This window comes from Eriocheir sinensis, chromosome 63 (assembly GCF_024679095.1).
Source record: "Eriocheir sinensis breed Jianghai 21 chromosome 63, ASM2467909v1, whole genome shotgun sequence".
NCBI classification, from domain to species: domain Eukaryota; kingdom Metazoa; phylum Arthropoda; class Malacostraca; order Decapoda; family Varunidae; genus Eriocheir; species Eriocheir sinensis.
In genome coordinates this window covers 5927267-5948525 of record NC_066571.1, presented here as the reverse complement: position 1 = coordinate 5948525, position 21259 = coordinate 5927267, and the positions used below count along the sequence as shown (strand labels likewise).

The 21259-nt window shown below is 46.1% G+C and overlaps 2 protein-coding genes across 14 annotated transcripts in view; one reads left to right on the top strand and one right to left on the bottom strand.

Annotated features, from left to right (window-relative positions):
* Nucleotides 1–3805, bottom strand: part of LOC126986914 (uncharacterized) — a 37144-nt gene extending 33339 nt beyond the window's left edge. Inside the window, exon 1 of one of the 3 annotated variants that reach the window (XM_050843425.1) lies at nt 3709–3805. The gene's annotated coding sequence lies outside the window, so the exon portion shown is untranslated. The other 2 variants (XM_050843423.1, XM_050843424.1) reach the window with 2 other exon arrangements.
* Nucleotides 3806–12226: 8421 nt separating this feature from the next.
* Nucleotides 12227–21259, top strand: part of LOC126986913 (intermembrane lipid transfer protein VPS13A-like) — a 35115-nt gene continuing 26082 nt past the window's right edge. For 2 of the 11 annotated variants that reach the window (XM_050843421.1, XM_050843419.1), the window contains exons 1-7: nt 17049–17602; nt 18552–18730; nt 18938–19063; nt 19252–19399; nt 19696–19837; nt 20241–20440; nt 20894–21068. In XM_050843421.1, coding sequence (XP_050699378.1) covers nt 18581–18730; nt 18938–19063; nt 19252–19399; nt 19696–19837; nt 20241–20440; nt 20894–21068 — 941 coding nt within the window. In that variant the 5' untranslated portion in view covers nt 17049–17602; nt 18552–18580. Of the gene's footprint in view, nt 12768–17047; nt 17634–18551; nt 18731–18937; nt 19064–19251; nt 19400–19695; nt 19838–20240; nt 20449–20893; nt 21069–21259 lie in introns of those variants that run through there. The other 9 variants (XM_050843417.1, XM_050843412.1, XM_050843414.1 and 6 more) reach the window with 8 other exon arrangements.

Sequence of the window (21259 nt, the reverse complement as noted above, 5' to 3'; positions counted from 1 at the left end):
TAAAAGGGTGAGAAGTATGAGGAAGTGGACCAAACAACCTCCCTGGGCCCCGTGTGAAGTGAGTGTTGTGTGTTTCGAGCGGAAGCCTTCGAATCGATACCACTGTTGCCATCTTGCGGCCGAGAGACAGACGGACGGACAATAGGACCCGAACCGGACCTCAGCTGGTGGCTAATCCTTAGGTCCATACTCTTAACCGTACCGAGCTCCCATAACGTCTATTTTCCAAGGTCACAGAGAAGATTAACCGGGATTTCATGGTCGATTTTCCCTTTCAAGATGCAGAAGTCGGATAACACAATCACTAGGCTCACAAAACACTCCCTGCAAACCCCAGCAGTTTCTACTACGAGAGGCTTTCCAAACAGACGGACTGAGGCGCCGATACTTTTAAGAACACGGACGTTAGTTTCGATGACTCACGCAGGGAAAGTCGATATGGCCCACGACGCGACGCTGAAACATGAGAAGAGAAAGTGGCCGAAATAAAGGTAAAGAATGTATTGGCTTTTGCGGGCAGGTAATTGAGCAAGGTGAGGTGTATTTTTTTTTCTTCTTTGTGGGGGCGTGTTATTGTTGCTTGCGGGGCTTATTGGGGAAATGGGCCTCGTATGCAAAGTTAGAGGAGGAGGAGGAGGAGGAGGAGGGGACGGTCTCAGGGTGTGTGGATGGGGGGGGGAGGGAGAGGTAATTGTGTGTGCGGGAATGTGTGCGTGTGTGTGTGTGTGTGTGTGTGTGTGCTGTTGTTGTTCTTGTTCTTGTTGTTGTTGTTGTTGTTGCTGCTGCTGCTGTTGTTGTTGTTGTTGTTGTTGCTGTTATCTCTCTCTCTCTCTCTCTCTCTCTCTCTCTCTCTCTCTCTCTCTCTCTCTCATAACAACGGGGGTAATCGACTTCGCGACAAACAACTTCCGTCATTACGATCTCGCTCTTCCTCCGGACTTCTGCACGAGGCGAGGAGACAAACAACAGGGCATCGAACTCACTCTTAAAGTCTAAAAGGTCGCTATTCTCAGACGCCTCCGCCTCGTGTCACATCAACCTCTTCCCAAAAAAACGAAAATAAGACTGATCGCGTTCCCATGAGTGTTTTCGCGTTCAAGAAACAAACAAAAGAGCATCGAACTCACTCTTAAAGTCTAAAAGGTCGCTATTCTCAGACCCTTCCGCCTCGTGTCACATCAACCTCTTCCCAAAAACCGAAAATAAGACTGATCGCGTTCTCAAGAGTGTTTTCGCGTTCAAGAAACAAGCAACACAACATCGAACTCGCTCTGAAGTCTAAAAGGTGTATTCTCAGATGTTTCCGCCTCTCATAACTCTTTCCCAAGGCTGAAAATGAGATTGATCACGCTCTCATAAGTATTTTTTTCGCTGTCATGGTAGAGAAGCTTCGTCAGACTATCAACAGGGTCACTAAACCACCCAAGGAAATGCTCACAATTCCTACGAGAGCCTTGTTAACTCTTTGGATGCGGATTTCCTACCAGAAGACCTCACCAAGCAACAGGAATGGAACAAAAAGTATGTGCTACAGTTCAATAAAGAAAAATATAAAGTCCTGCACCTTGGGAGGGGATATCCAGCACACCAATACCACATGGGAAACACTTCACTATCCACCACAGAGGCAGAGGAAGACCTGGGACTATATGTTACCAGGCTGCCAGTGAGGGCCAAATCCATGACAATCGCAGGGGACGGGCTAAACGGGTGTGGGTGTTCTCAGACTCTTCCGCTTCTAATATCAACTCTTCCCAAAGGTCGAAAATGAGATTGATGTCGTTCTCATGAGAGCAATTTCACGTTCATGGTGTATGCAGAAGCTTCGTCAAACCATTACCAGGGTCACGAAACTACCCAAGGAAATGCTCACAACTCCGGAGAAAACCTTGTCAAATGTGTGTGCATAGGGACCGCAATGCTTAAGAATATGACCCTTTAAACCCTCAATCATCCCCCCGAGCTCCAGGCCAGAACACTTTCCCGTGGCGCGCCAGAAAACATAATTAGAATCACCTTTTTTGTTATATTTTGATGCTGAAATTTCGCTCCACCCCCCCACCCCACCCGGCAAGATTACCCTTTGTTTCCCGAGCCGCCTGTATGTGTGTGTGTGTGTGTGTGTGTGTGTGTGTGTGTGTGTGTGTGTGTGTGTGCGTGTCTCGCTGTGTTTAGTAGCAGTTCACAGTGTTTACCAGACAAGGAACTGCGGCATTTCACCTCTCGTCGCCTCGCCATTCCTTTGTGCTCTCATGGCTGGCTGTATACATTTTCATCCGCGCCCCAAAATTAAGTTACCGGCCTCTTTGTTCCCCTTGTAACCTGTTGGAGAGCGCGAGAGTGAGACGTGATGGGCGGTGGGCGGAGGCGACGACGGCAGCGGCGGCGGCGGCGGAGGTGGAGGTGGTAGAGAAGGAGAGTCAACATTTACGGATATCGGCGTTGCAGGAGGAGAGTCAATCGCTTTGGGTAAGATAAAGGAGCGTATTGGTTTTATCCCCCACGCACTGCCTGCCTGCCCTTATCGATTATTATCCCTGTTTAGACGCCGAGAGAAGGGAGCGAAGGGGCCAGCATCCCTGTGGTGGAGAGGTGTGAGAGGCGACACTTCTAAGACGGCCCGTCCAATCCGCCCGTACGCCCGCCCCGCCCGTCCTCTGAGCCAGATTTCAGGAACATCGATACTAGTGGCGTGTATGTAAATAGTGTGTGTGTGTGTGTGTGTGTGTGTGTGTGTGTGTGTGTGTGTGTGAGCGGTGACACTCCACAGAACACCAATCCTCTGCCAGAATTCAGAACATTGATACTTTTATTGATGCACGTACGTAAATAGCGTGTGCGTGTGTGTGTGTGTGTGTGTGTGTGTGTGTGTGTGTGTGTGTGTGTGTGTGTGTGTGTGTTTGCTTGCTCAGGCCCGGGTTATAGGCAGTTTTTAATGAGTTTTCGCACTTAGGGGCAGGCCAGAGGCGGGGCCTTCCGCCAACGTATGCACCAGCTAACCTTGACTTACATATCGTAAAGCAGGGAAAATATAGATAAAGTTCGCCTCTCTGCCAGGGCGGCGAGCGAGCGAGCGCCACAAACAACCAAACGCCTGGCGGGTGACCTCCCACCACTTTATAAGAGCACTCACACTTTTTTTTTTCGAACGTGTCCTTCAGTCGGTCAATTCTGTGTCACTTGAGTGCTTCCCTTTCAGTGCAATTTTGTGCAGTCATTTTTTTTTTTTTTTTAAGTCGACCGCGTTTTTTTTTGTTGTTTGTTTGTTTCTTCTTCTTTATTCAGCATTGATTCACGTTTTCACATCACATATTGGTAATTATAGTCTGTTTTCAACCATCACAGACCCGCGGTGTCAACCTCCTCAGGCGGTATATCCCGCGTGAGAGTCTTGACCCAGCGCACCCCGCCGAGAGAGTGCTCCCGTGTGTACAAGTTTACAAGTACTGCCCCACATGTCTCGCTCGTCACTCCGCCGCTCCGGGCCGCACGCACACACACAGGCGCCGCACGCCACACACACGTACTTATGGAGGTGGTGCCGTGCCCTGCCAACGCCTTGCATCGGCTGTTGTCAGAGTCGCTCAGCCTCCAAGAAGCGGGGAGGCAAGAATCGTGAGCGAGGACCGCGCGTCACCACTAGCCGCCGCCTCTTCTTATCACCAGCGAGTCACACACACACACTGGCTCCTCACCCCACCTGCTCACCCACTCTCCGCCCCCCGCCCCCTCTCTCCCCGCGGCGCACCGGGCAAGCGCCTCTCCGCCTAGCCTGAGCTCCCTCCTTCATGTGAGCTGCTCCCGCCTGCCCGTCTCACTCTGCTCCCCGCGTGGCGGCGCCAACATGCTCACGCCGCCTGGCATGCCTTGGCCGCCCAGCCCACCACAACACTGCTCGTGGCATGCGGGAATGTGTGTCCTGTTTGTTGTCCTGTCAGCCCTCGGAGCGCGTCTTCTGCGTGTTAAGAGTATTACAAGACTTTATTTTCTTGTTAACACACTGCAGGGTCGGAAGGATCTAATTAAATGGCACACAATGCTCCTCCGTGCTGTCTTTGTTCACAGGCATCAGACGCCCCCCCCTCCCTCCCTTTCTTGTCGCCTTGGCTGGAGGCTCATTGACCACCGCTGGGCCTCACCACCGCCAGGAAAATCTGAGGCTCAAAACACACAACCTTTTAACAGGATTTTTTGTCATAGCCTGTTTACCTGCGGGCCGCGCCAGGTGTCGCTAGCTGTTGTCAGCCTCCTTGCCAGGGCTCGGTGCGGTACCTCCAACCATTATCGTCTCCCATAAAGCATTGTGTCAACGTCAGCATCCAGCGCCCTGTCGTTTGCAAGGAGGCGGCATGTGCAAGGCAGCGGCTGTGCCCGGCGGGAGGGTGGCTGTCAGCGGCAGCCTCGGGGCCATTATCCTCCGAGAACACAAACAACCCTCCAGGATGATGGGTTGTCACGGTAATGTCTTTATGCCCTCGGCCGTTTGTTTAGTTTGGTTGTTTTGGGCTTGAGGAGGAAGGTCAGCTGCTGTGTGTGCCCCGCCCCGTTCCTCGTCTCAGCCTGCCGCGGGGCATGCCGGATATATATACTCGATCTACAAAGCCTATGACGTGATAGTTTGAGGGATGATTTTAAGCCACAGAGTAATATCCATACCAAAGGCCGCCGCCAGAACCTGACCTCAAAAAAATCGTTCAAAACTGCCTAACTTATACACGAGTTTGTGCTAAGAGCCCCCCCCCCCCCAACCCCTTTCCCTCGGCCCCCGCCTTCTATACGGCCTGCACCTTTCTCCCTATCTTAATTGGCTCTGTCTCTCGTGTCCTGTCCACTCGTTGCTTCCCTGTGCCGTCCTCATTGGCCTGTCATCTCCCGTCTTTTACCCGTCGCCCTTATTCCCCACCCCAACGGCCTGTCACCTCCTGTCTTTTCCCCATCCTCCCTCAATCCCCGCCGCCCCGTCCCTACGCTACAGTGGCCGCACAAAGGAGGCAAGCTGGGGACTCAGATTGCCGGGATCGAGAAGTTATTTTTCCAGGCTGCGTTAAGGGGAAGGGCAAAGAAAATCTCCCGCCTTCCCGCCCTCCCTCCTCCTCTTCCTTCTCTTTCTCCTCATCATTTTCTTCATTCTAATCATCGTCGTCCTCATCTTTATTATCCTTCGCCTCCTCCCCATCTTCATCCTTATCTTCCTCATCGTCATCCTTATTTGTCTTCTATTTCTCCTCCTTCTCCGTCTCCTCCTCCTTCATATTTTCATAGTCATCTTTCTCATTCTCATCCTTATTTTCCTCTTCTTCCTCCTCCTCTTTCTGCTCCTTTTCCTCCTCCTCCTCTTTTCCTCTTCCTTCTCCTTCCTTTTGCTTCTCCTCCTCCTTCTTCTTTGTCATCTTTTCCTCCTCCTCCACCTCGTCTTCCTCAACCTTCTCCTCCTTTTCATCTTCATCCTCATCTTCCTCATTCTTAAGTTCTCCTCCTCCTCCTCCTCATCATCATCATCATCATCATCATCATCATCATCACTACCACCACCATCATCACCATCTTCCTTTTCTTCTTCTTTCCCTTCCCCCTCTTCCTCCTCCTACATCTGCCCACGACCCTCCCTGTAATGGGCCTGACAAGCTCATTAGAATGAAACTGGAAACTAAAATGTCTTCGCCGGAGACTTCTCACGCGACTGACTGAGCTGGTGTAGGCGTCGAGCGGCGGCCGCGGTATTGTGACGTGGCGGGCTGACTTTTTTGGGTCATATTCTTAAACATTACGACACCAAAGAACACACATTTGACAAGGCTTTCGTAGGAGTTCTGAGCGTTTCCAGGAGTAGCTTTATGACCCTGGTGGTAGCTGGACTCTTCTTCTGTGTCATGAGCCTAAAAATAACACTCATTAGAGCCCGATTGATCTTTGCGGCCTCTGGGAATAGTTGTCTTGAGATTCGGAAGCCCAAGCAGACACATTTAACAAGGCTTTCGTAGGAGTTCTGAGCGTTTCCAGGGTAGGTTTATGACCCTGGTGGTAGCTGGACTCTTCTTCTGTACCGCGAACCTAAAAATAACACTCATTAGACCCGACTGATCTCCTTTGCAGCCACTGAAAATAGTTGACGTGATACTCGGAAACCCAAGCAGACACATTTGACAAGGCTTTCGTAGGAGTTCTGAGCGTTTCCAGGGGCAGCTTTATGACCCTGGTGGTAGCTGGACTCTTCTTCTGTACCGCGAACCTAAAAATAACACTCATTAGACCCGACTGATCTCCTTTGCAGCCTCTGGGAATAGCTGACTTAAGATTCGGTAACTTTATGACCCTGGTGGTAGCTGGACTCTTCTTCTGTACCGCGAACCTAAAAATAACACTCATTAGACCCGACTGATCTCCTTTGCGGCCTCTGGGAATAGCTGACTTGAGGTTCTGAAAATACCGCCCATTATGATTGCCGTTCTGTTGATGTCGCTCCAGCCTCTCCTGTAAACGAGTGGACCTTCCTTCCTCTCTTCCTTCCTTCCTGTCAGTAATTGTGTTTACCTTTACCCTCGCTTCTATATGGGGGGTGGGGGGCTATGGGGAGAGAAGGGTCCATAGGGGGAAGGTTCGGCCATTCTACACCAGTTTTGTTTGTATATTGTTTTTTTACGGTAAAGGAAGCAGCTCAAGGGTAAAAATAAATGGACACAAAAAAGCCAACTAATCACTGCTCCCATGAAAAGAAGCATAGATGTGTATAGGAAGTATGGAAGTATAGGGTGAGAAGTAGAGGTAGAGTGTATAGAGTGAGAGGTAGAGATAGGTTGTATAGAGTGAGAGGCATAGATGATGATTCCGTTGCCTCTGTTCCTTCCTAACTCTTATAACTATACTTTTCTTTACCTTTCTCTCTCACCTCTACTGGGAAGCCTACGGAGGGAAGGGAGTTGGTAGGGAAGCTTCGACCGTTCCATATTGTTCTTTTGTTCATTGTGTGGTTGTTTTTAGCCCTTGAGCTGCTGCCGTTCCCTGGTAGGCCTCTCCTCCTCCGTCCCTCTGTCATATATTTTGTTTGCGTTCTCCCTCATCTCTTCTGGGGGTCTGTCGTGGGAGAGGAGTTCCTGGAAAAGGTTCAGCCCTCCTCTTCCTCTTCCTCGTCATCACCATCACCAACATCATCATATTCCTCTCCCTCAAGATCATTCCTTAAGAACTCCATTTTCCCCTACGTGTTCTACTTACTCTCTTCTTCTTCTTCTTCTTCTTCTTCTTCTTCTTCTTCTTCTTCTTCTTCTTCTTCTTCTTCTTCTTCTTCTTCTTCTTCTTCTTCTTCTTCTTCTTCTTCATCATCATCATCATCATCATCATCCTCATCATCCTCTCCTCCAGATCCTCTTTCAAACGCTTCCTTTCCCCATATGTGTTCTACTTACCCTCCTCCTCCTTCTCTTCTTCTTCCTCCTCCTCCTCCTCCTCCTTTACCCCAGATTCTCACAAAGGCTACTCTCCCATACGTGCCCTGTTACCCTCCTCATCTTCTTTCCTTTGTTTTCCTCCTTCCCTCTTCCTCCTTCCTCCCTCGCCTGTAATCAAATGGCTATCTCTCTCTCTCTCTCTCTCTCTCTCTCTCTCTCTCTCTCTCTCTCTCTCTCTCTCTCTCTCTCTCTCTCTCTCTCTCTCTCTCTCTCTCTCTCTCTCTCTCTCTCTCTCTCTCTCTCTCTCTCTCTCTCTCTCTCTCTCTCTCTCTCTCTCTCTCTCTCTCTCTCTCTCTCTCTCTCTCTCTCTCTCTCTCTCTCTCTCTCTCTCTCTCTCTCTCTCTCTCACCTGTAGCGATTGGTTCTGCCTCACCTGTGGAGGAACATCAAGACACCTGTAAAAGTTGATTTAGTGGGTTTTTAATGTCTTTTTTTTTTACTTTGGTCTTTTTTTTTCTTTTATTTATGTTTGTCTTTTGATCCGTTTCCTTTGTCGTTAAAATTAATAAATATCCCTTTTTATTTTTTTTCCTTTTTCCTTTATTTTATTTATTTTTTATCCTTTTATTCATCGGTTGGTTTTTTTTAGCATTTCTCTTTTTAACTTTTTTTCTTTATTTTATTCATTTTTCATCCTTTTATTTGTTGTTTTCTTTTATTTATCCTTTCCCTTTTTCTACCTGTTTCCCTTTATCGTTTTTGTTCTACTTCTTACTTTTTTTCTTTTTTTTTACCTGTGAGTCCTGCGCTGCTTCCCTTAATTACCTGGTTCTTCGGCCGTTACTGTTAATTAAGTAATCCTTCAGGTGTCATTTTTTTTCACCTGTGAGTTGTGTTTCTCCTCCACTTCCTTCTTTCCTTTGTTTCTTCCTTCCTTCATTCATTCATTCATTCCTGCCTCCCTTCCTTGCTTCCTTCCTTCCTTACTTATTTACTTACTTAATTACTTCCTCTAGCTTTCTTTTCTTCCTTCCTTCCTTCCTTCCTTCCTTCCTTCCTTTCTTTCTTTCTTTCTTTCTTTTTTTCTTTCTTCCCTCCTTCCTTCCTTCCTTCCTTCCTTCCTGTGTTTACCTGTGAGTTATGTTTCTCCTTCACTTTCCTTCCTTCTTTCCTTGTTGTGTTTACCTTTGAGTTATGTTTCTCCTTCACTTCCCTTCCTTCCTTCCTTCCTTCCTTCCATACTTCTTTCCTTCCTTTCCTTTCCTTCGGACAGCCTTCCGATTGGCTACCAGTCACTAGTGGAGTGCCTCAAGGGTCAGTGCTGGGACCCATCCTCTTTATCATATATATCAATGACCTAGAATCAGGACTGAAATCCACAATATCGAAATTTGCAGATGACACCGGTGGAGATGAATCATTCAGAAAGACCTCAATCACATTATCGAATGGTCGGAAAAATGGCAAATGTCTTTTAATGTTGACTTGGGTCCCAAAATAGTAACCACATACATCATGAATAAGGATCTTGGAGTCACTATCAGCAGTGACCTGGTTCATAGCGAGGAACGATGCTATCCTTGTATAATTCCATGGTAAGACTTCACCTCGAGTATGCAGTGCAGTTCTGGTCTCCCTTCCATTGCTTTACTGGAAAGGATTCAACGACGCGCCACAAAGATGATTCCAACCTTCAGGGCTCAAGCGACTCAATCTCTTTACATTGGAGAAAAAGCGCCCTAGAGGGGATATGATTCAAGTCTTCAGTAAAAAAAAAAGTTCAAACGTCGATTACTCCAAATTCTTTGAACTGCAAACCAACTCAAGAACTTTTACCCATTCAGTCGAGTCGATGTAACACAGACATTGAAGAGTTTCTTTTCAAACCGAGTCATCCGCCACTGGACAAATCTTTCCTCAAGTAGTAAAAAATGCGAATCATCAACTCTCAAATATAGAATCGACCGTCATTTCGCTGCGTCAGGAGTAAACTGAATAACGAGGGCTTCTGCTCACCAAGTGGCGGTCGGATTAAATGACCTCGTAATGAGCCACAGGCTTTCTGTTGCCTGCATTTCCATGTTTCCATTTCCATGTTTCCTTACTACTTACTTCTGTCCTTACTCCAGCCTTTCTTCCCTCCCTCCCTCCCTCCCTCCCTTCCTTCCTTCCTTCCTTCCTTCATCCTTCTCGTCATAGGATTGCCGCTCTCACCTTAATTAGTTAGTTCCACCTTCCGTCACCTGCTGTCAGTCACCCCCCCCCCTCTCCCCCCACCCTCATGCCCCCCCCTATTCAACCTCTCAGTCTCCCTTTTCCTATTTCTCCCTCCCTTTCTCTCACCTCTCTTACTCATTCTCTTCCTCTCCCTTGCCCCATTTGTCTCCCCCAGCTCACTCTCCCCATTCATCTTTCTCTCCCAACTCCCCTTTCATTCTCTCCCCCTCTCCCCTTCTCCATTTATCTTCCCCTTTCCTCTTACCCTATCATTTCCACCTTTTTCAATACCTACGTCTCCCCATCCCCATTTCTCCTCCCCTTCTCACCCCTCCCCATCCCTCTTCCCCTTCTCATCTCCCCTATTCGTCTCTCCCTCTTGCTTCTCCTCTCACCTCCCCACTCTGACACCTCTCATCTCCTCCCCCCTCTCCCTCATTTTCCCCAGCCACCACCTCAAACTCCCCCTCACTTTCCCCCCATCCCCACTCCCTCACACCCTCCCTTCCTCTCTTTCTCCCTTTCCCCAGCCTCCCATTCACCTCCCCCGCTCCCCCCCTCAACGTTCCTCTCTGTAGTTCCTTTTATCAGCGGCCTTACGGTGAGTTGGTCTTTCGAAGTCGACTTTTTCTTGGCCGTCGTTATCCGGCTTAATCAGAATCACCATGGCGACGGTTTGATGTCATAGAAGCCTGCTGGTGATCCTCCCTCCTCGTCCCTCGTCCCTCCTCGTCCCTCGCCCCTCCTCGTCCCTCCTCGTCCCTCGTCCCTCCTCGTCCCTCGCCCCTCCTCGTCCCTCCTCGTCCTTCGCATCCCGCTTCTTGCTTTATCACCTCTTCCTCCTATTCTTCCTCCTCCTCCTCCTCCTCCTCTTCCTTCTCCTCCTCCTCCTGCTGCCCCAACGCCTTCTCCTTGTCTTGTGCTTCGTTCTTTTTTTATCTTTCTTGTTGTTCTTCTTCTTTCTCCTCGTCGTCATCGTCCTCCTCCTCCTCCTCCTCCTCCTCCTCCTCCTCCGCCTCATCGTTCTCCTCCTCCTCCTCCTCCTCTTTATTTTTCATTTCTTCTTCTTCATCATTTTTCTTCTTTCTTCCCCTCCTCCTCGTCTTCCTCCTCTTCCTCCTCCTCCTCATCATCATCATCATCATCATCATATTCCTCTGATTTATCCATTATTTTTCCTTTTCTTTGTTATTATTATTATTATTATTATTATTATTATTATTATTATTATTATTATTATTATTATTATTATTATTATCATTATTATTATTATATTTTTTACTTCTCCTCCTCCTCCTCCTCCTCCTCCTCCTCCTCCTCCTCCTCCTCTTGCCCAGTAATCCCGCTCTCCCTCATCTATCTCGTCGAGTCTCCGAAATCACCCTCAAAATCCTCTCGCCCGCTGCTCGTCGGTGGAATTCCCAATGAAAGCGCCGATTTTCTTTTTTTCTTTAAGACAAACTTGGAAGCGCTGTTAGTTTTGCGTCCTCACGAGACTTCCGGCGCGATACTCTTCCGGAAATAAAGGTTGGAGATTATTATATGCTTGGTGGTAGTAAGGGTGAAAGTAGTAGTAATAGTAGTAGTAGTAGTAGTAGTAGTAGTAAAAGAGAAGAAGAAGAAGAAGAAGAAGAAGAAGAAGAAGGATAGAAGTAGTAGTAGTAGTAGTAGTAGTAGTAGTAGTAGTAGTAGTAGTAGTAGTGGTGGTGGTGGTAGTAACAATAACAGCAGAAGCAGCAACACTTGTGGCCGTTAAGTGTTATTGTAGTAATTATTTATGGCGTTGTAGGTTCGCTTCATTATTCATAACATCCACTTAAATATTTTATCGCCTCAAACTATTACCTTCTCGCCGCCATTAGCACGGGATGGTGTCGTTTTATATCGCTTAAGTAGTAGTAGTAGTAGTAGTAGTAGTAGTAGTGGTGGTGGTAGTAGTAGTTGTTGTTGTCGTTGTTGTTGTAGTAGTAGTAGTAGTTGGTGGGGGTGGTGTTATTGTTGTTGTTCTAGTTCTTGTTTTAGGTGATGATTGTGGTGTCAGGGGTGGTAGGAATGGTGGTGGTGTCGGAGATGATGGTGTGGTGGTGGTGGTGGTGTCGGAGATGGTGGTGGTGGTGGTGGTGGTGTCGGAGGTGGTGGTGGTGGTGGTGGTGGTGTCGGAGATGATGATGTGGCGGTGGTGGTGGTGGTGTCGGAGATGATGGTGTGGTGGTGGTGGTGGTGGCGGTGTTTACGTATCAAGTATTAAGGTGTTGGGAGGTGGAGGGGGTGACTGGTATGGGTGGAGGTGGAAGTGAGGGAGTAGGTGAAAAAGGAAGTGAGAGGAAATAAAGGAGGAGGTGAAGGAGGATCGAGGTAAGGGAGGAGATAAGGGAGAAGGAGAGGGAGGAGGAAAGGGAAGAAATGAAGGAGGAGGTGAGTGCGTGTTGTCTTGGCCGCTAGTGCTCTCCAGGCTGCCGAAAACAAGCTTGCAGTGTGTGTGTGTGTGTGTGTGTGTGTGTGTGTGTGTGTGTGTGTGTGTGTGTGACCGACATTCCCCGGCACTGAGCGAGGCACCACCAGCCAGCGCCGCTCAGCTGACTTTCCGATCAATGAGCGACCCACAATCCTCTGCGCGGCGCCCTCGCTAACTCTCACGGGCCTGGACGCTCTTCTCTCAATGTGACTTCTCCTCCTGTGCTGGAAATTCGACTCTAGGGAAGATATTTGACCCTATAACCGTTTTTCGAGAGGCTGCAAGGTGATCTGGAGTGCCAGGTCGAGGGTTAAGTTTGATATTCTCACTTAAAGAGAGAGTGCCACTTCCACCTTCCTCTATTTCCCTCGTCACTCGCAGCCCCGTGGAAATATTAACTTTCACCTTCACTAATTTCCTGCTCACGAATTTGCTGGATAACGATAAGCAACGACAGTATTTCCTGGCCGAGAAAATCATCAGCCGACGACCAGACGCAGTTTCAACAGCTACTCGCCAGCGGGGGAGTGCTGCGCCTCGCCTGTCCGCTGGCCACACTTCTTCGGCACCCATTGCTCGGCCAAACCATGAAAGTTCCACACTGCCTTCTGTCCGGCGTGAGCTCTGGGACCCTGAAGCTGCCTTGGTGATCACGAGGACGCCTGGGGGAGCTGCGTGTCTGCCTGTCGGCCTGCTGATCCACTGGCCGGGTGAGTAGATCCTGCTGGCGGGCGGTACCATATGTCAGGCCTCCGGTAGTGCCTTCCTGGGGCCTCGTGTCATGCCTCAGTATTTCATCCCCAACGGAACACCAAAGGGAGTGAACAGGCAAAAAAGTCTACGGGTTTCGATCGTTGCAGTTTCTTATAATCAATATCTGACGACAGGCACGGTGTCAAGGGGATTTCTCATATTCCCTGATTGCCTGAAGTACACTCGTGGGGTTTTCTGCGGCCAAGAGGCGAGGAGGAAGGCCGGCAGTCACTAAGGGAAGCTTGGGGTAGGATCGTTACCGGCTTAGCTTTGCAGGACTCAGCATATGGAGACAGACGCTGCGCATATTTTTTTTTATTCATTTATTCAATCATTTATTTATTTTGCAGAGCAGCATCAACTGTGTCATCTCAAAGCCGAAAGATTAGTGTGTGCAGTGATGGAGTTTCGCCTTACTGTCTTACACACACACACACACACACACACACACACACACACACACACACACACAGAATGCGCAGAAATAACAAGTATGACCATTATAAAGTGAACAATTGAGCGATGAACGTTGAATCAGTATACAAGCGATTCGCATTTGGATACACTCTGCATTCCCCGGTGTTTCTCTTCGTACCCTTCCCCCCTACCCCCCCTCTTCATCCATGCAGCCTCCTACCCCCCCCTACCCCTCTCCCTTCATCCATGCTGTACCGTATGTCAGCCTCGTGAGATTATCATCATCCGGTGCCACATAAAGTATTTTCTTCATGTTAACTGCGTGCATTTCCGTCGAGCCCTTTAAACCAAAAATCTGTTAACCGCCTCTGAGTCTGTCCAACACAAGTGACTGTTTGCATGCACCTGGTACTGTGTTTGCAAGTGTGTGTGTGTGTGTGTGTGTGTGTGTGTGTGTGTGTGTGTGTGTGTTATTACGGCACACATCAGGAATAACTATGACACAAGGACACATGTTTGACACGGTTTTCCTAGGAGTTTGGGGCATTCTCACGGGGACTCTGATGGCCCTGGTGGTAGTTTGACCCTTCTTCTGTACCGTGAACCTAAAGAAACACTCATGAAAACCCGATTGATCTCCTTTAAGGCCTCTGAAAATAGTTGATCTGAGAGGCGGAAGCGTGTGAGAATACCAGCCATAGTTTCCGCTCAACTCTCAACCGTAGTACCATAAACCCCCACCACCTTCCCTTTCCTCTTCCCTTACACGGTGTCCCCTTTCTATTGGGCACTATCAGCTCCTTCATGGCCCCTGTACAGTGGGTTCAAATACTTCAAATGTTACATGCATGATTCTTTTAATGGTAGTCTCTGCAACGTTGCCAGATTGCATTTACCATTTTTTGACACTTAACGATTGCAGTAAGACATCAGTAATTAACCCTTTCAGCGATAACTATAAATTGATCTAGTTATTGGGGTCCAGGAAATGGCTTTTGGGTCAGAAATGAGCAGGTATAAGACTCTGAGTATGACGATATGGCAACTTTGGGTAAGAGACAGATCAAAAGTGAAGTCTAAGATTTAAAAGAAGAAACGCCAGGAATTAAGTAAAAGGGAAAAACAGTGCAGAATAAGATTATCTGATTTAGTTCCAGATTGTCGATCATATTTTTTTTTCCTTTTTTTTTGTTTGTTTGTTTGTCTTGATACTTTTTCCTTTTTCTTTATGATTCCATCCTTATTCTTCGATACTGTTTTCCCCTCTCGTTATATGGTTTCACCCTCTTTCTCCTTTTCCTCCCCTCTCTTCCTCATCCTCATCCTCCCCATCCTTCCCCATCTCCCTCACTTAAAATCCCTAGGTGTTGCGATACTTTTTTCCCTCTCTCGTTGTATGGTTTAACCCTTCTCCTTTTCCTCCCCTCTATTCCTTACTTAAATCACTTTTTCCTCCTCCCCCTCCTCCTCCTCCTCCGCTGTTGAGCTTCATTTAAAAGAAACTTTTTATTCAAAAATAAAGAAGCAATACTTCTGCTCTACAATAGTTTAGTCAGACCCCACTTGAAATATGCGGTACAGTTTTGGTCTCCCACCATGCAAAGGACATTGCTAAATTAGAAGGTGTTCAACGTCGCGCAACAAAAATTATTCCTCCTTTGCGCAACAAACCCTACAACTAGAAGCTCTCAACCCTTAACATGTTCTCTCTCGAGAAACGTCGCCTCCGAGGAAAACTGATCGAATGTTTTAAAATACTTAATGACTTTACGAATGTGGACAAATCAAAATTGTTTATGATTGATGACACTTTGCGAACGAGGAATAATAGCATAAAACTTAAATGTAGACAAGTAAATTCAGGCTGCACCAAATATTTCTTCTACAACGTTGTAGTGCGAGAATGGAATAAGCTCCCACCGTCAGTGGTCCAGTGTGACATGATTGACTCCTTTAAAAACAAGCTCGACCGACACTTCATTCAATTTAATGTTACCTAGAGTCGAAATGTAAAATTTTGGAGCTATCTGATTAATGTAAAATCACTTAGGTTTAAGGACAGATCACCTAGTCTGGACCATGGGGTCTGTGTGGTCTGATTTTCTATGTAAATCTATGCAAATCCTTTCTCTCGACACATGCTGCACCCCTCCACCTCCTCTGCGTCACGGGCTCTTGAGTTGCTTCTCCGTTGTCGCTCTGTCCTCAAGTGCCCAATCCTCTTAGCGCCTATCTGAAACTAGCGTGTCTTGCCTGTTGCTTTGGAGGTGAGTATGACTATTTTCATCACCCCGAAATGTCACACTACTGGAAACCTCACATTTCTTAAGGCAAAGGCATAGTAGTTGTAAGGTTCGGTCGCTGTAGTTTGGCCAGGCGTAGTAACGATTATACATACAGCGTAAGTTTAGAAGGGCGAATATGTTATGGTATCTCTACCGTCTTACTCACCGATAGCACAATCATTTATCAGTCCTCTGTCAACAAATAAGTGATATTACGCGATTTGGCCACGTACTTATTAATGCGTGTCATGATTAACTCAGACTTCAAATACGCCGTGACTCCACACAGCAAAGTCGGCACAAATTAAGCAGCTGCTCGACATGGAATGAGATTTTTTATTGCATTAGGTGTGTGTGTGTGTGTGTGTGTGTGTGTGTAAACGGGATTAAAATATAGTTAGTTTTATGTCATCCATATCTAATTTTTTATCCACTATTAGCTTTAAAGTCGTGAATATTTCTTCTTTGCAACTTTTTTTATTCATCTGTGTGTCACTTTTATTAGTCCCTCCTTGTGGTGACTTCGTGAATGAGCCATGTAGATTTTCACCCCCTGACATCGTGTTGGGACGGATACCTGCCGAGCTGCCATCCGTGACGTCACAGGCAAACCGAAGCACGTGGTGACGCAGCGAGGGAAACGAGCGATGAAAAGCGAAAAAGCGAAGTAAATAAACAAAAAATAAGTGAAAAAGCTAGGTAAAAGCGAAAAAACGAGGTAAACGAGAGCGCGAGGTGAACGAAAGCGAGGTAAACGAGAGCGAGGTAAATGAAAGCGAGGTAAATGAAAGCGAGGTAAATGAAAGCGAGGTAAATGAAAGCGAGGTAAATGAAAGCGAGGTAAATGAAAGCGAGGTAAATGAAAGCGAGGTAAATGAAAGCGAGGTAAACGAAAGCGAGGTAAATGAAAGCGAGGTAAATGAAAGCGAGGTAAATGAAAGCGAGGTAAATGAAAGCGAGGTAAATGAAAGCGAGGTAAACGAGAGCGAGGTAAATGAAAGCGAGGTAAATGAAAGCGAGGTAAATGAAAGCGAGGTAAATGAAAGCGAGGTAAACGAAAGCGAGGTAAATGAAAGCGAGGTAAATGAAAGCGAGGTAAATGAAAGCGAGGTAAACGAAAGCGAGGTAAATGAAAGCGAGGTAAATGAAAGCGAGGTAAATGAAAGCGAGGTAAACGAGAGCGAGGTAAATGAAAGCGAGGTAAACGAAAGCGAGGTAAACGAGAGCGAGGTAAATGAAAGCGAGGTAAACGAAAGCGAGGTAAATGAAAGCGAGGTAAACGAAAGCGAGGTAAACGAAAGCGAGGTAAATGAAAGCGAGGTAAATGAAAGCGAGGTAAACGAACGAAAACATGCAGAGCTTATTAATTAAAGATTTATCCCCTGGTATCACTAGGGGAACGGGCCCTTGTCCATTAAGAGGGAAAAGACTGCTCCCCATGCCGAGGTGTCATCCGTGACGTCACAGTAAACAGACGCACGTGGTGACGCGGCGAGGTAAACAAACCACCTTGCGCGGCCCATCGTGTTTTGCAGCCCCGTGACATAACCAGCCCCATAAAAAAAAAACAAGAAGAAGAAGACCTGTGACGCTTTGTACCGCTTCTTGGGTCTTCAGTATACCGCCTTCTTACCGCTGCATCCTTTAATTATTTATCTCTCCGTTTCCAGCCCTCAGCCAAGACTCCTTTCATCTGGCTCACTGTTGCATTGTCCGTGTCTCCGCCCTGCCTTCCTCTCCCCACTCCTCCAGTGATATGTTGTACTTGTTTGTCTATATATAGTTCATGTCTTTGTGTTCTGAAGCCTTCACATTCTAATATGCATCACCATGGACACCCACACGTACGCCAGGTGCTCAGTTATTGTGGCGGCCAGCTGTGTCCCGCACGTTGATAAGTCTTATCGGCTATAGACTTTATCGGCCTTGAGGGGTCACGGTGTTGCGTTACAGTAGTTAGACCTCAAGACAACGCCAACCCGCACACACGCCACGCTGACTAAGGCTGGAAACAGACACGGTTTGCTTAGCGCGGAGAAAGATTGTTTTTAATGAGGCTGTATGGGTGTGCTTAGGGGTGATTATCCCAGGTAATCCATAGGGTTAATCCACTGTATCAAAGTTAGGAATCATTGAGGTGTTATTCTAGAGGGGAGTATGGGCAAACACTAGAATTTTACCATTATTGAAAACAGGACAGCATTCAAGATTAACAAACTTCCTGTTAAAAGTGACTGAGCCCTACCACTATAATAACCCAACTCTGCCAAAATGGTAAACTTAGCCTTATGGAAATAATGGGGATTATTCAAAGTTTGCTTGTTGGTGTGACTCAGGACTTGTACCTCTGAAAGATATGAGTCTTAACTTGGTAGCAGCGGGGATCATGTTTCTTAATGGTCCCTCTAAGCGAGAAAAATGAGAAAAAATCATCACTCACACAAACCATTTCATAATATATATCAAAGCATTTGTGATCAGTTTATGTATCATCTTTTTTGAGGGGTTTATATCATGGCACAAATTTGGCCCGTCGCTGCTACACAGTAAAGCCACAAATTTGGCCCGTCGCTGCTACCGGGTTAAGATATAGAAACACCAATAAGATGTGTGATTTGTGGCTTTGTACTCATGATAATCAACTGAAGCTGCTTTTTAGGCACATTTGAGTACTACTTGGAGGCCAAGGGAATGCCCGTAAAGTTCATGGGTCAAGCAAGTCACTGGATCATGCCATTAGGTACTTAGGTTGGGAAGGAGCCTGCAGTAATTGAGACTTGCTCAACGGGATCCCGAGGTTAGGATCATAGGGTGGGCGAGGCAATGGTCCCCCTCAGTGTATGCTCCTAGTGATTGACTGAAACAACAAAAATTATTCTCTGATATTCTTCAATACATATTTGCATTGAAAATATCAGTAAATCAGCAAATTTATGAGTTCCCCATATCGTGAAAAGTAAATATATCAAATGTCACCCGCAACTGCATCAGATTATTGAATAGCTTTTTGAAAATTTAATGTTTTCTTTTTCCACCCAGATGTTGTGACACACGACTAAACCTTCACAATGGAATGGCTGACCAAGAAGGTGGTTGCTGGCTTGGTCAACCGATTCTTTGGGCAGTACCTGGAGGACCTTGACACCCAGGAGGTCAATAATGCCCTCCTGTCGGGTCAAGTTAACCTCAGCAACCTCAAGATCAGGAGGGATGCCCTGGTCAGTCTCGTCATGCTAGTGTCGAGTCAGATATCAGTGCCTGTCATGAAGACTGTTCAAAACCTTATTATATAAATGCCATGATAATTACTTTTATCTTTTTGAAGTAAAAAAGTGTTTTCATAAACAAGAATTCTGAATATACTATTTATTGTTTTTACACTTGTACTCAGCAATAACAAGAAAACTAAGCTTCTTTTCTTGCAGTCCATCCTTGATGTCTACTATGGAAGCCCTCTCCCTGTTGAGGTGAAAAAAGGCACAATTGGCAGAATATCACTCACTGTCCCCTACAGCAGCTTCTTCACCCAGCCTGTGGTCATCAACATTGAGGTAGGATGTGCTGGAAAACTAACAAAGCATAAAATTACCGTGGAGTGTCAAGTATAATAAAGTCGATACTGTTATTGAATTTATGTAATGTATGCTTTTTCATGAATGTTCCCGAATACAAGCCTCCTGCTGATATCTTGAGGTGTTTTATCATTTTCTTTGTTTACACTATTTTTTTCTTTTTTCAGGATGTCTTTGTACTTGTTACACCGGTTGTTGAATATGACAGAGAGCGAGAAAAGGACTTTGATCGTGCCAGCAAGCGGCAAACTCTGGCCTACTTGTTTCCAGAGCCAACACTGGTGGACGATGTGCATGACAGGAACAGTCTTTGGGGTCAGTGTGGGGAGGGCAAGGCAGCACTCCTCCCTACAGATTTATGTTTTTTTATATAATTATTTTCACTACTAGTTATAAAAAGGAATGTAGCTCCTTCAATACAAGATTGCACCCCTATTTTTATTTTTCCTAGAATTCTTAATGGAATCATCACAAAATCATCACATGGTTTTTTTCATTTCCCATCCTGCCTTTGCAAAAAATGGGCTCTTTGATGAAGCTGTCAGTGATTAGGAATGGATGAAATTCCTACATTATGTATTGAATTCTGAAGCTTTTATGTCTTGTTCCAGGTATGCTTTATAACAGAATCTGGAATAACCTAGAGTTACACATCAACAACGTGCATATTCGATATGAAGACGCTCACTCCTGCCCTGAGCCTCTGGTGATTGGGCTGTGTCTGCAGAGTCTCTCGGCTGACACCACAAACCAGTATGTAGCCAACTCAACAGATTTTTGAGCAGTAAGGTCCTAAATGGTGCAAGAAACTGCATACTAAAGCTTGTGCTGTTTGAAATTCTATTCGATACACACAGACTATGGACCATAGAATTAATTTTTGCTAGTATAACTCAATTGTTCACTGTGGTCTACAAGTTGGACTATTAATTATTTTGATGCCTGCTTGCACTACTAAGTAATTGTGTGTAAATATTTGTAGCTTATGTTGCATATAATTCTCATTATATTTTGTCTTGTTCTATTTGCGACCTCATTGCATATCCTCTGTTCATTAATTAACTCATTAGCACTAATTACCTCTTGTAAAAATCAACACATTTAGATATAGGTAAACAGCTGTATTCTCAATGTCACCTCCAAAACTGTCTTTCAGCAAATGGAAGAAGACACAGATTGACGGCAATGCTCCCATCGTGAACAAGGTTGTTGACTTCATCTCCACCTCCCTCTACATCAACCCCAAGAGTGAGCGGCAGCGCCTGGTCAAGCCTCACATAACCACCGACCGCTGGCACCAGTACCTCCAGCAAGGCCTTGAAACCTTCTCCATCAATGATGAGCCTTTTCAGTTTGGTATGACGGTAAATTGTAGACAAGAAGCCTCTCTTGAAAAATTAAACAATCTGCAGCAGCAGTCATAAGAAATGTTTCACATTAGTGGTTCTGCTTATACATTTCTCTTATCAACGCTTGTGTACATTGTTCATTGGTATGGCTCCTCTGAACTTGCCACCAACATAATTTCTCATGTAGAAATTATACACTGCTTATTATTGTGAATATGAAGTGCAAGAGCTTTACTACCTTTATCCTTCCCTCTTACACAATATCAAGAAACAACAGCTCAATGATTCTTCCTTATGATACAAATGGCATTTGGTCATAAATAAAGCAAGAGCAGTATTTTCTTACAGCCTTTGTTTCATGAGCACACTGGTTTACTTTTTATGCTTTTTAAGACATATTTCTAGCCAGATACACTACGTATCCCTTAGTTATATAAAGTTGGTATTTATGTGCTTGCAGTCCTCCAACCTGTGCGATGCAAGGTCAAGATGAGGCAGCAGATGAAGCGTGAAGCGAGAGTGCCTGGCCTACTAGTGGATGCTGTGATCAAGGATGCAGCGCTGTCCCTCTCACAGGACCAGTACCTAAGCTTAAATGAACTCTTCAAAGCATTCAATGTCATAAATACAAGTAGGTGAGTGATATAATAATGTTACAAGAAGCTGTTGATCAGGTTACTGGCATCCAGTATCCTGTGTCCTTTACACAGTGTGGGGAATCAGGATGGAGCTTGTTAAAGAAAGTTGGGTCACTGATGGTGACAGTGGTGGTAGTGTTTTATACTGTTCTTTTAGTTTGCTTATTCAATTGGTAATTTTATTTGCT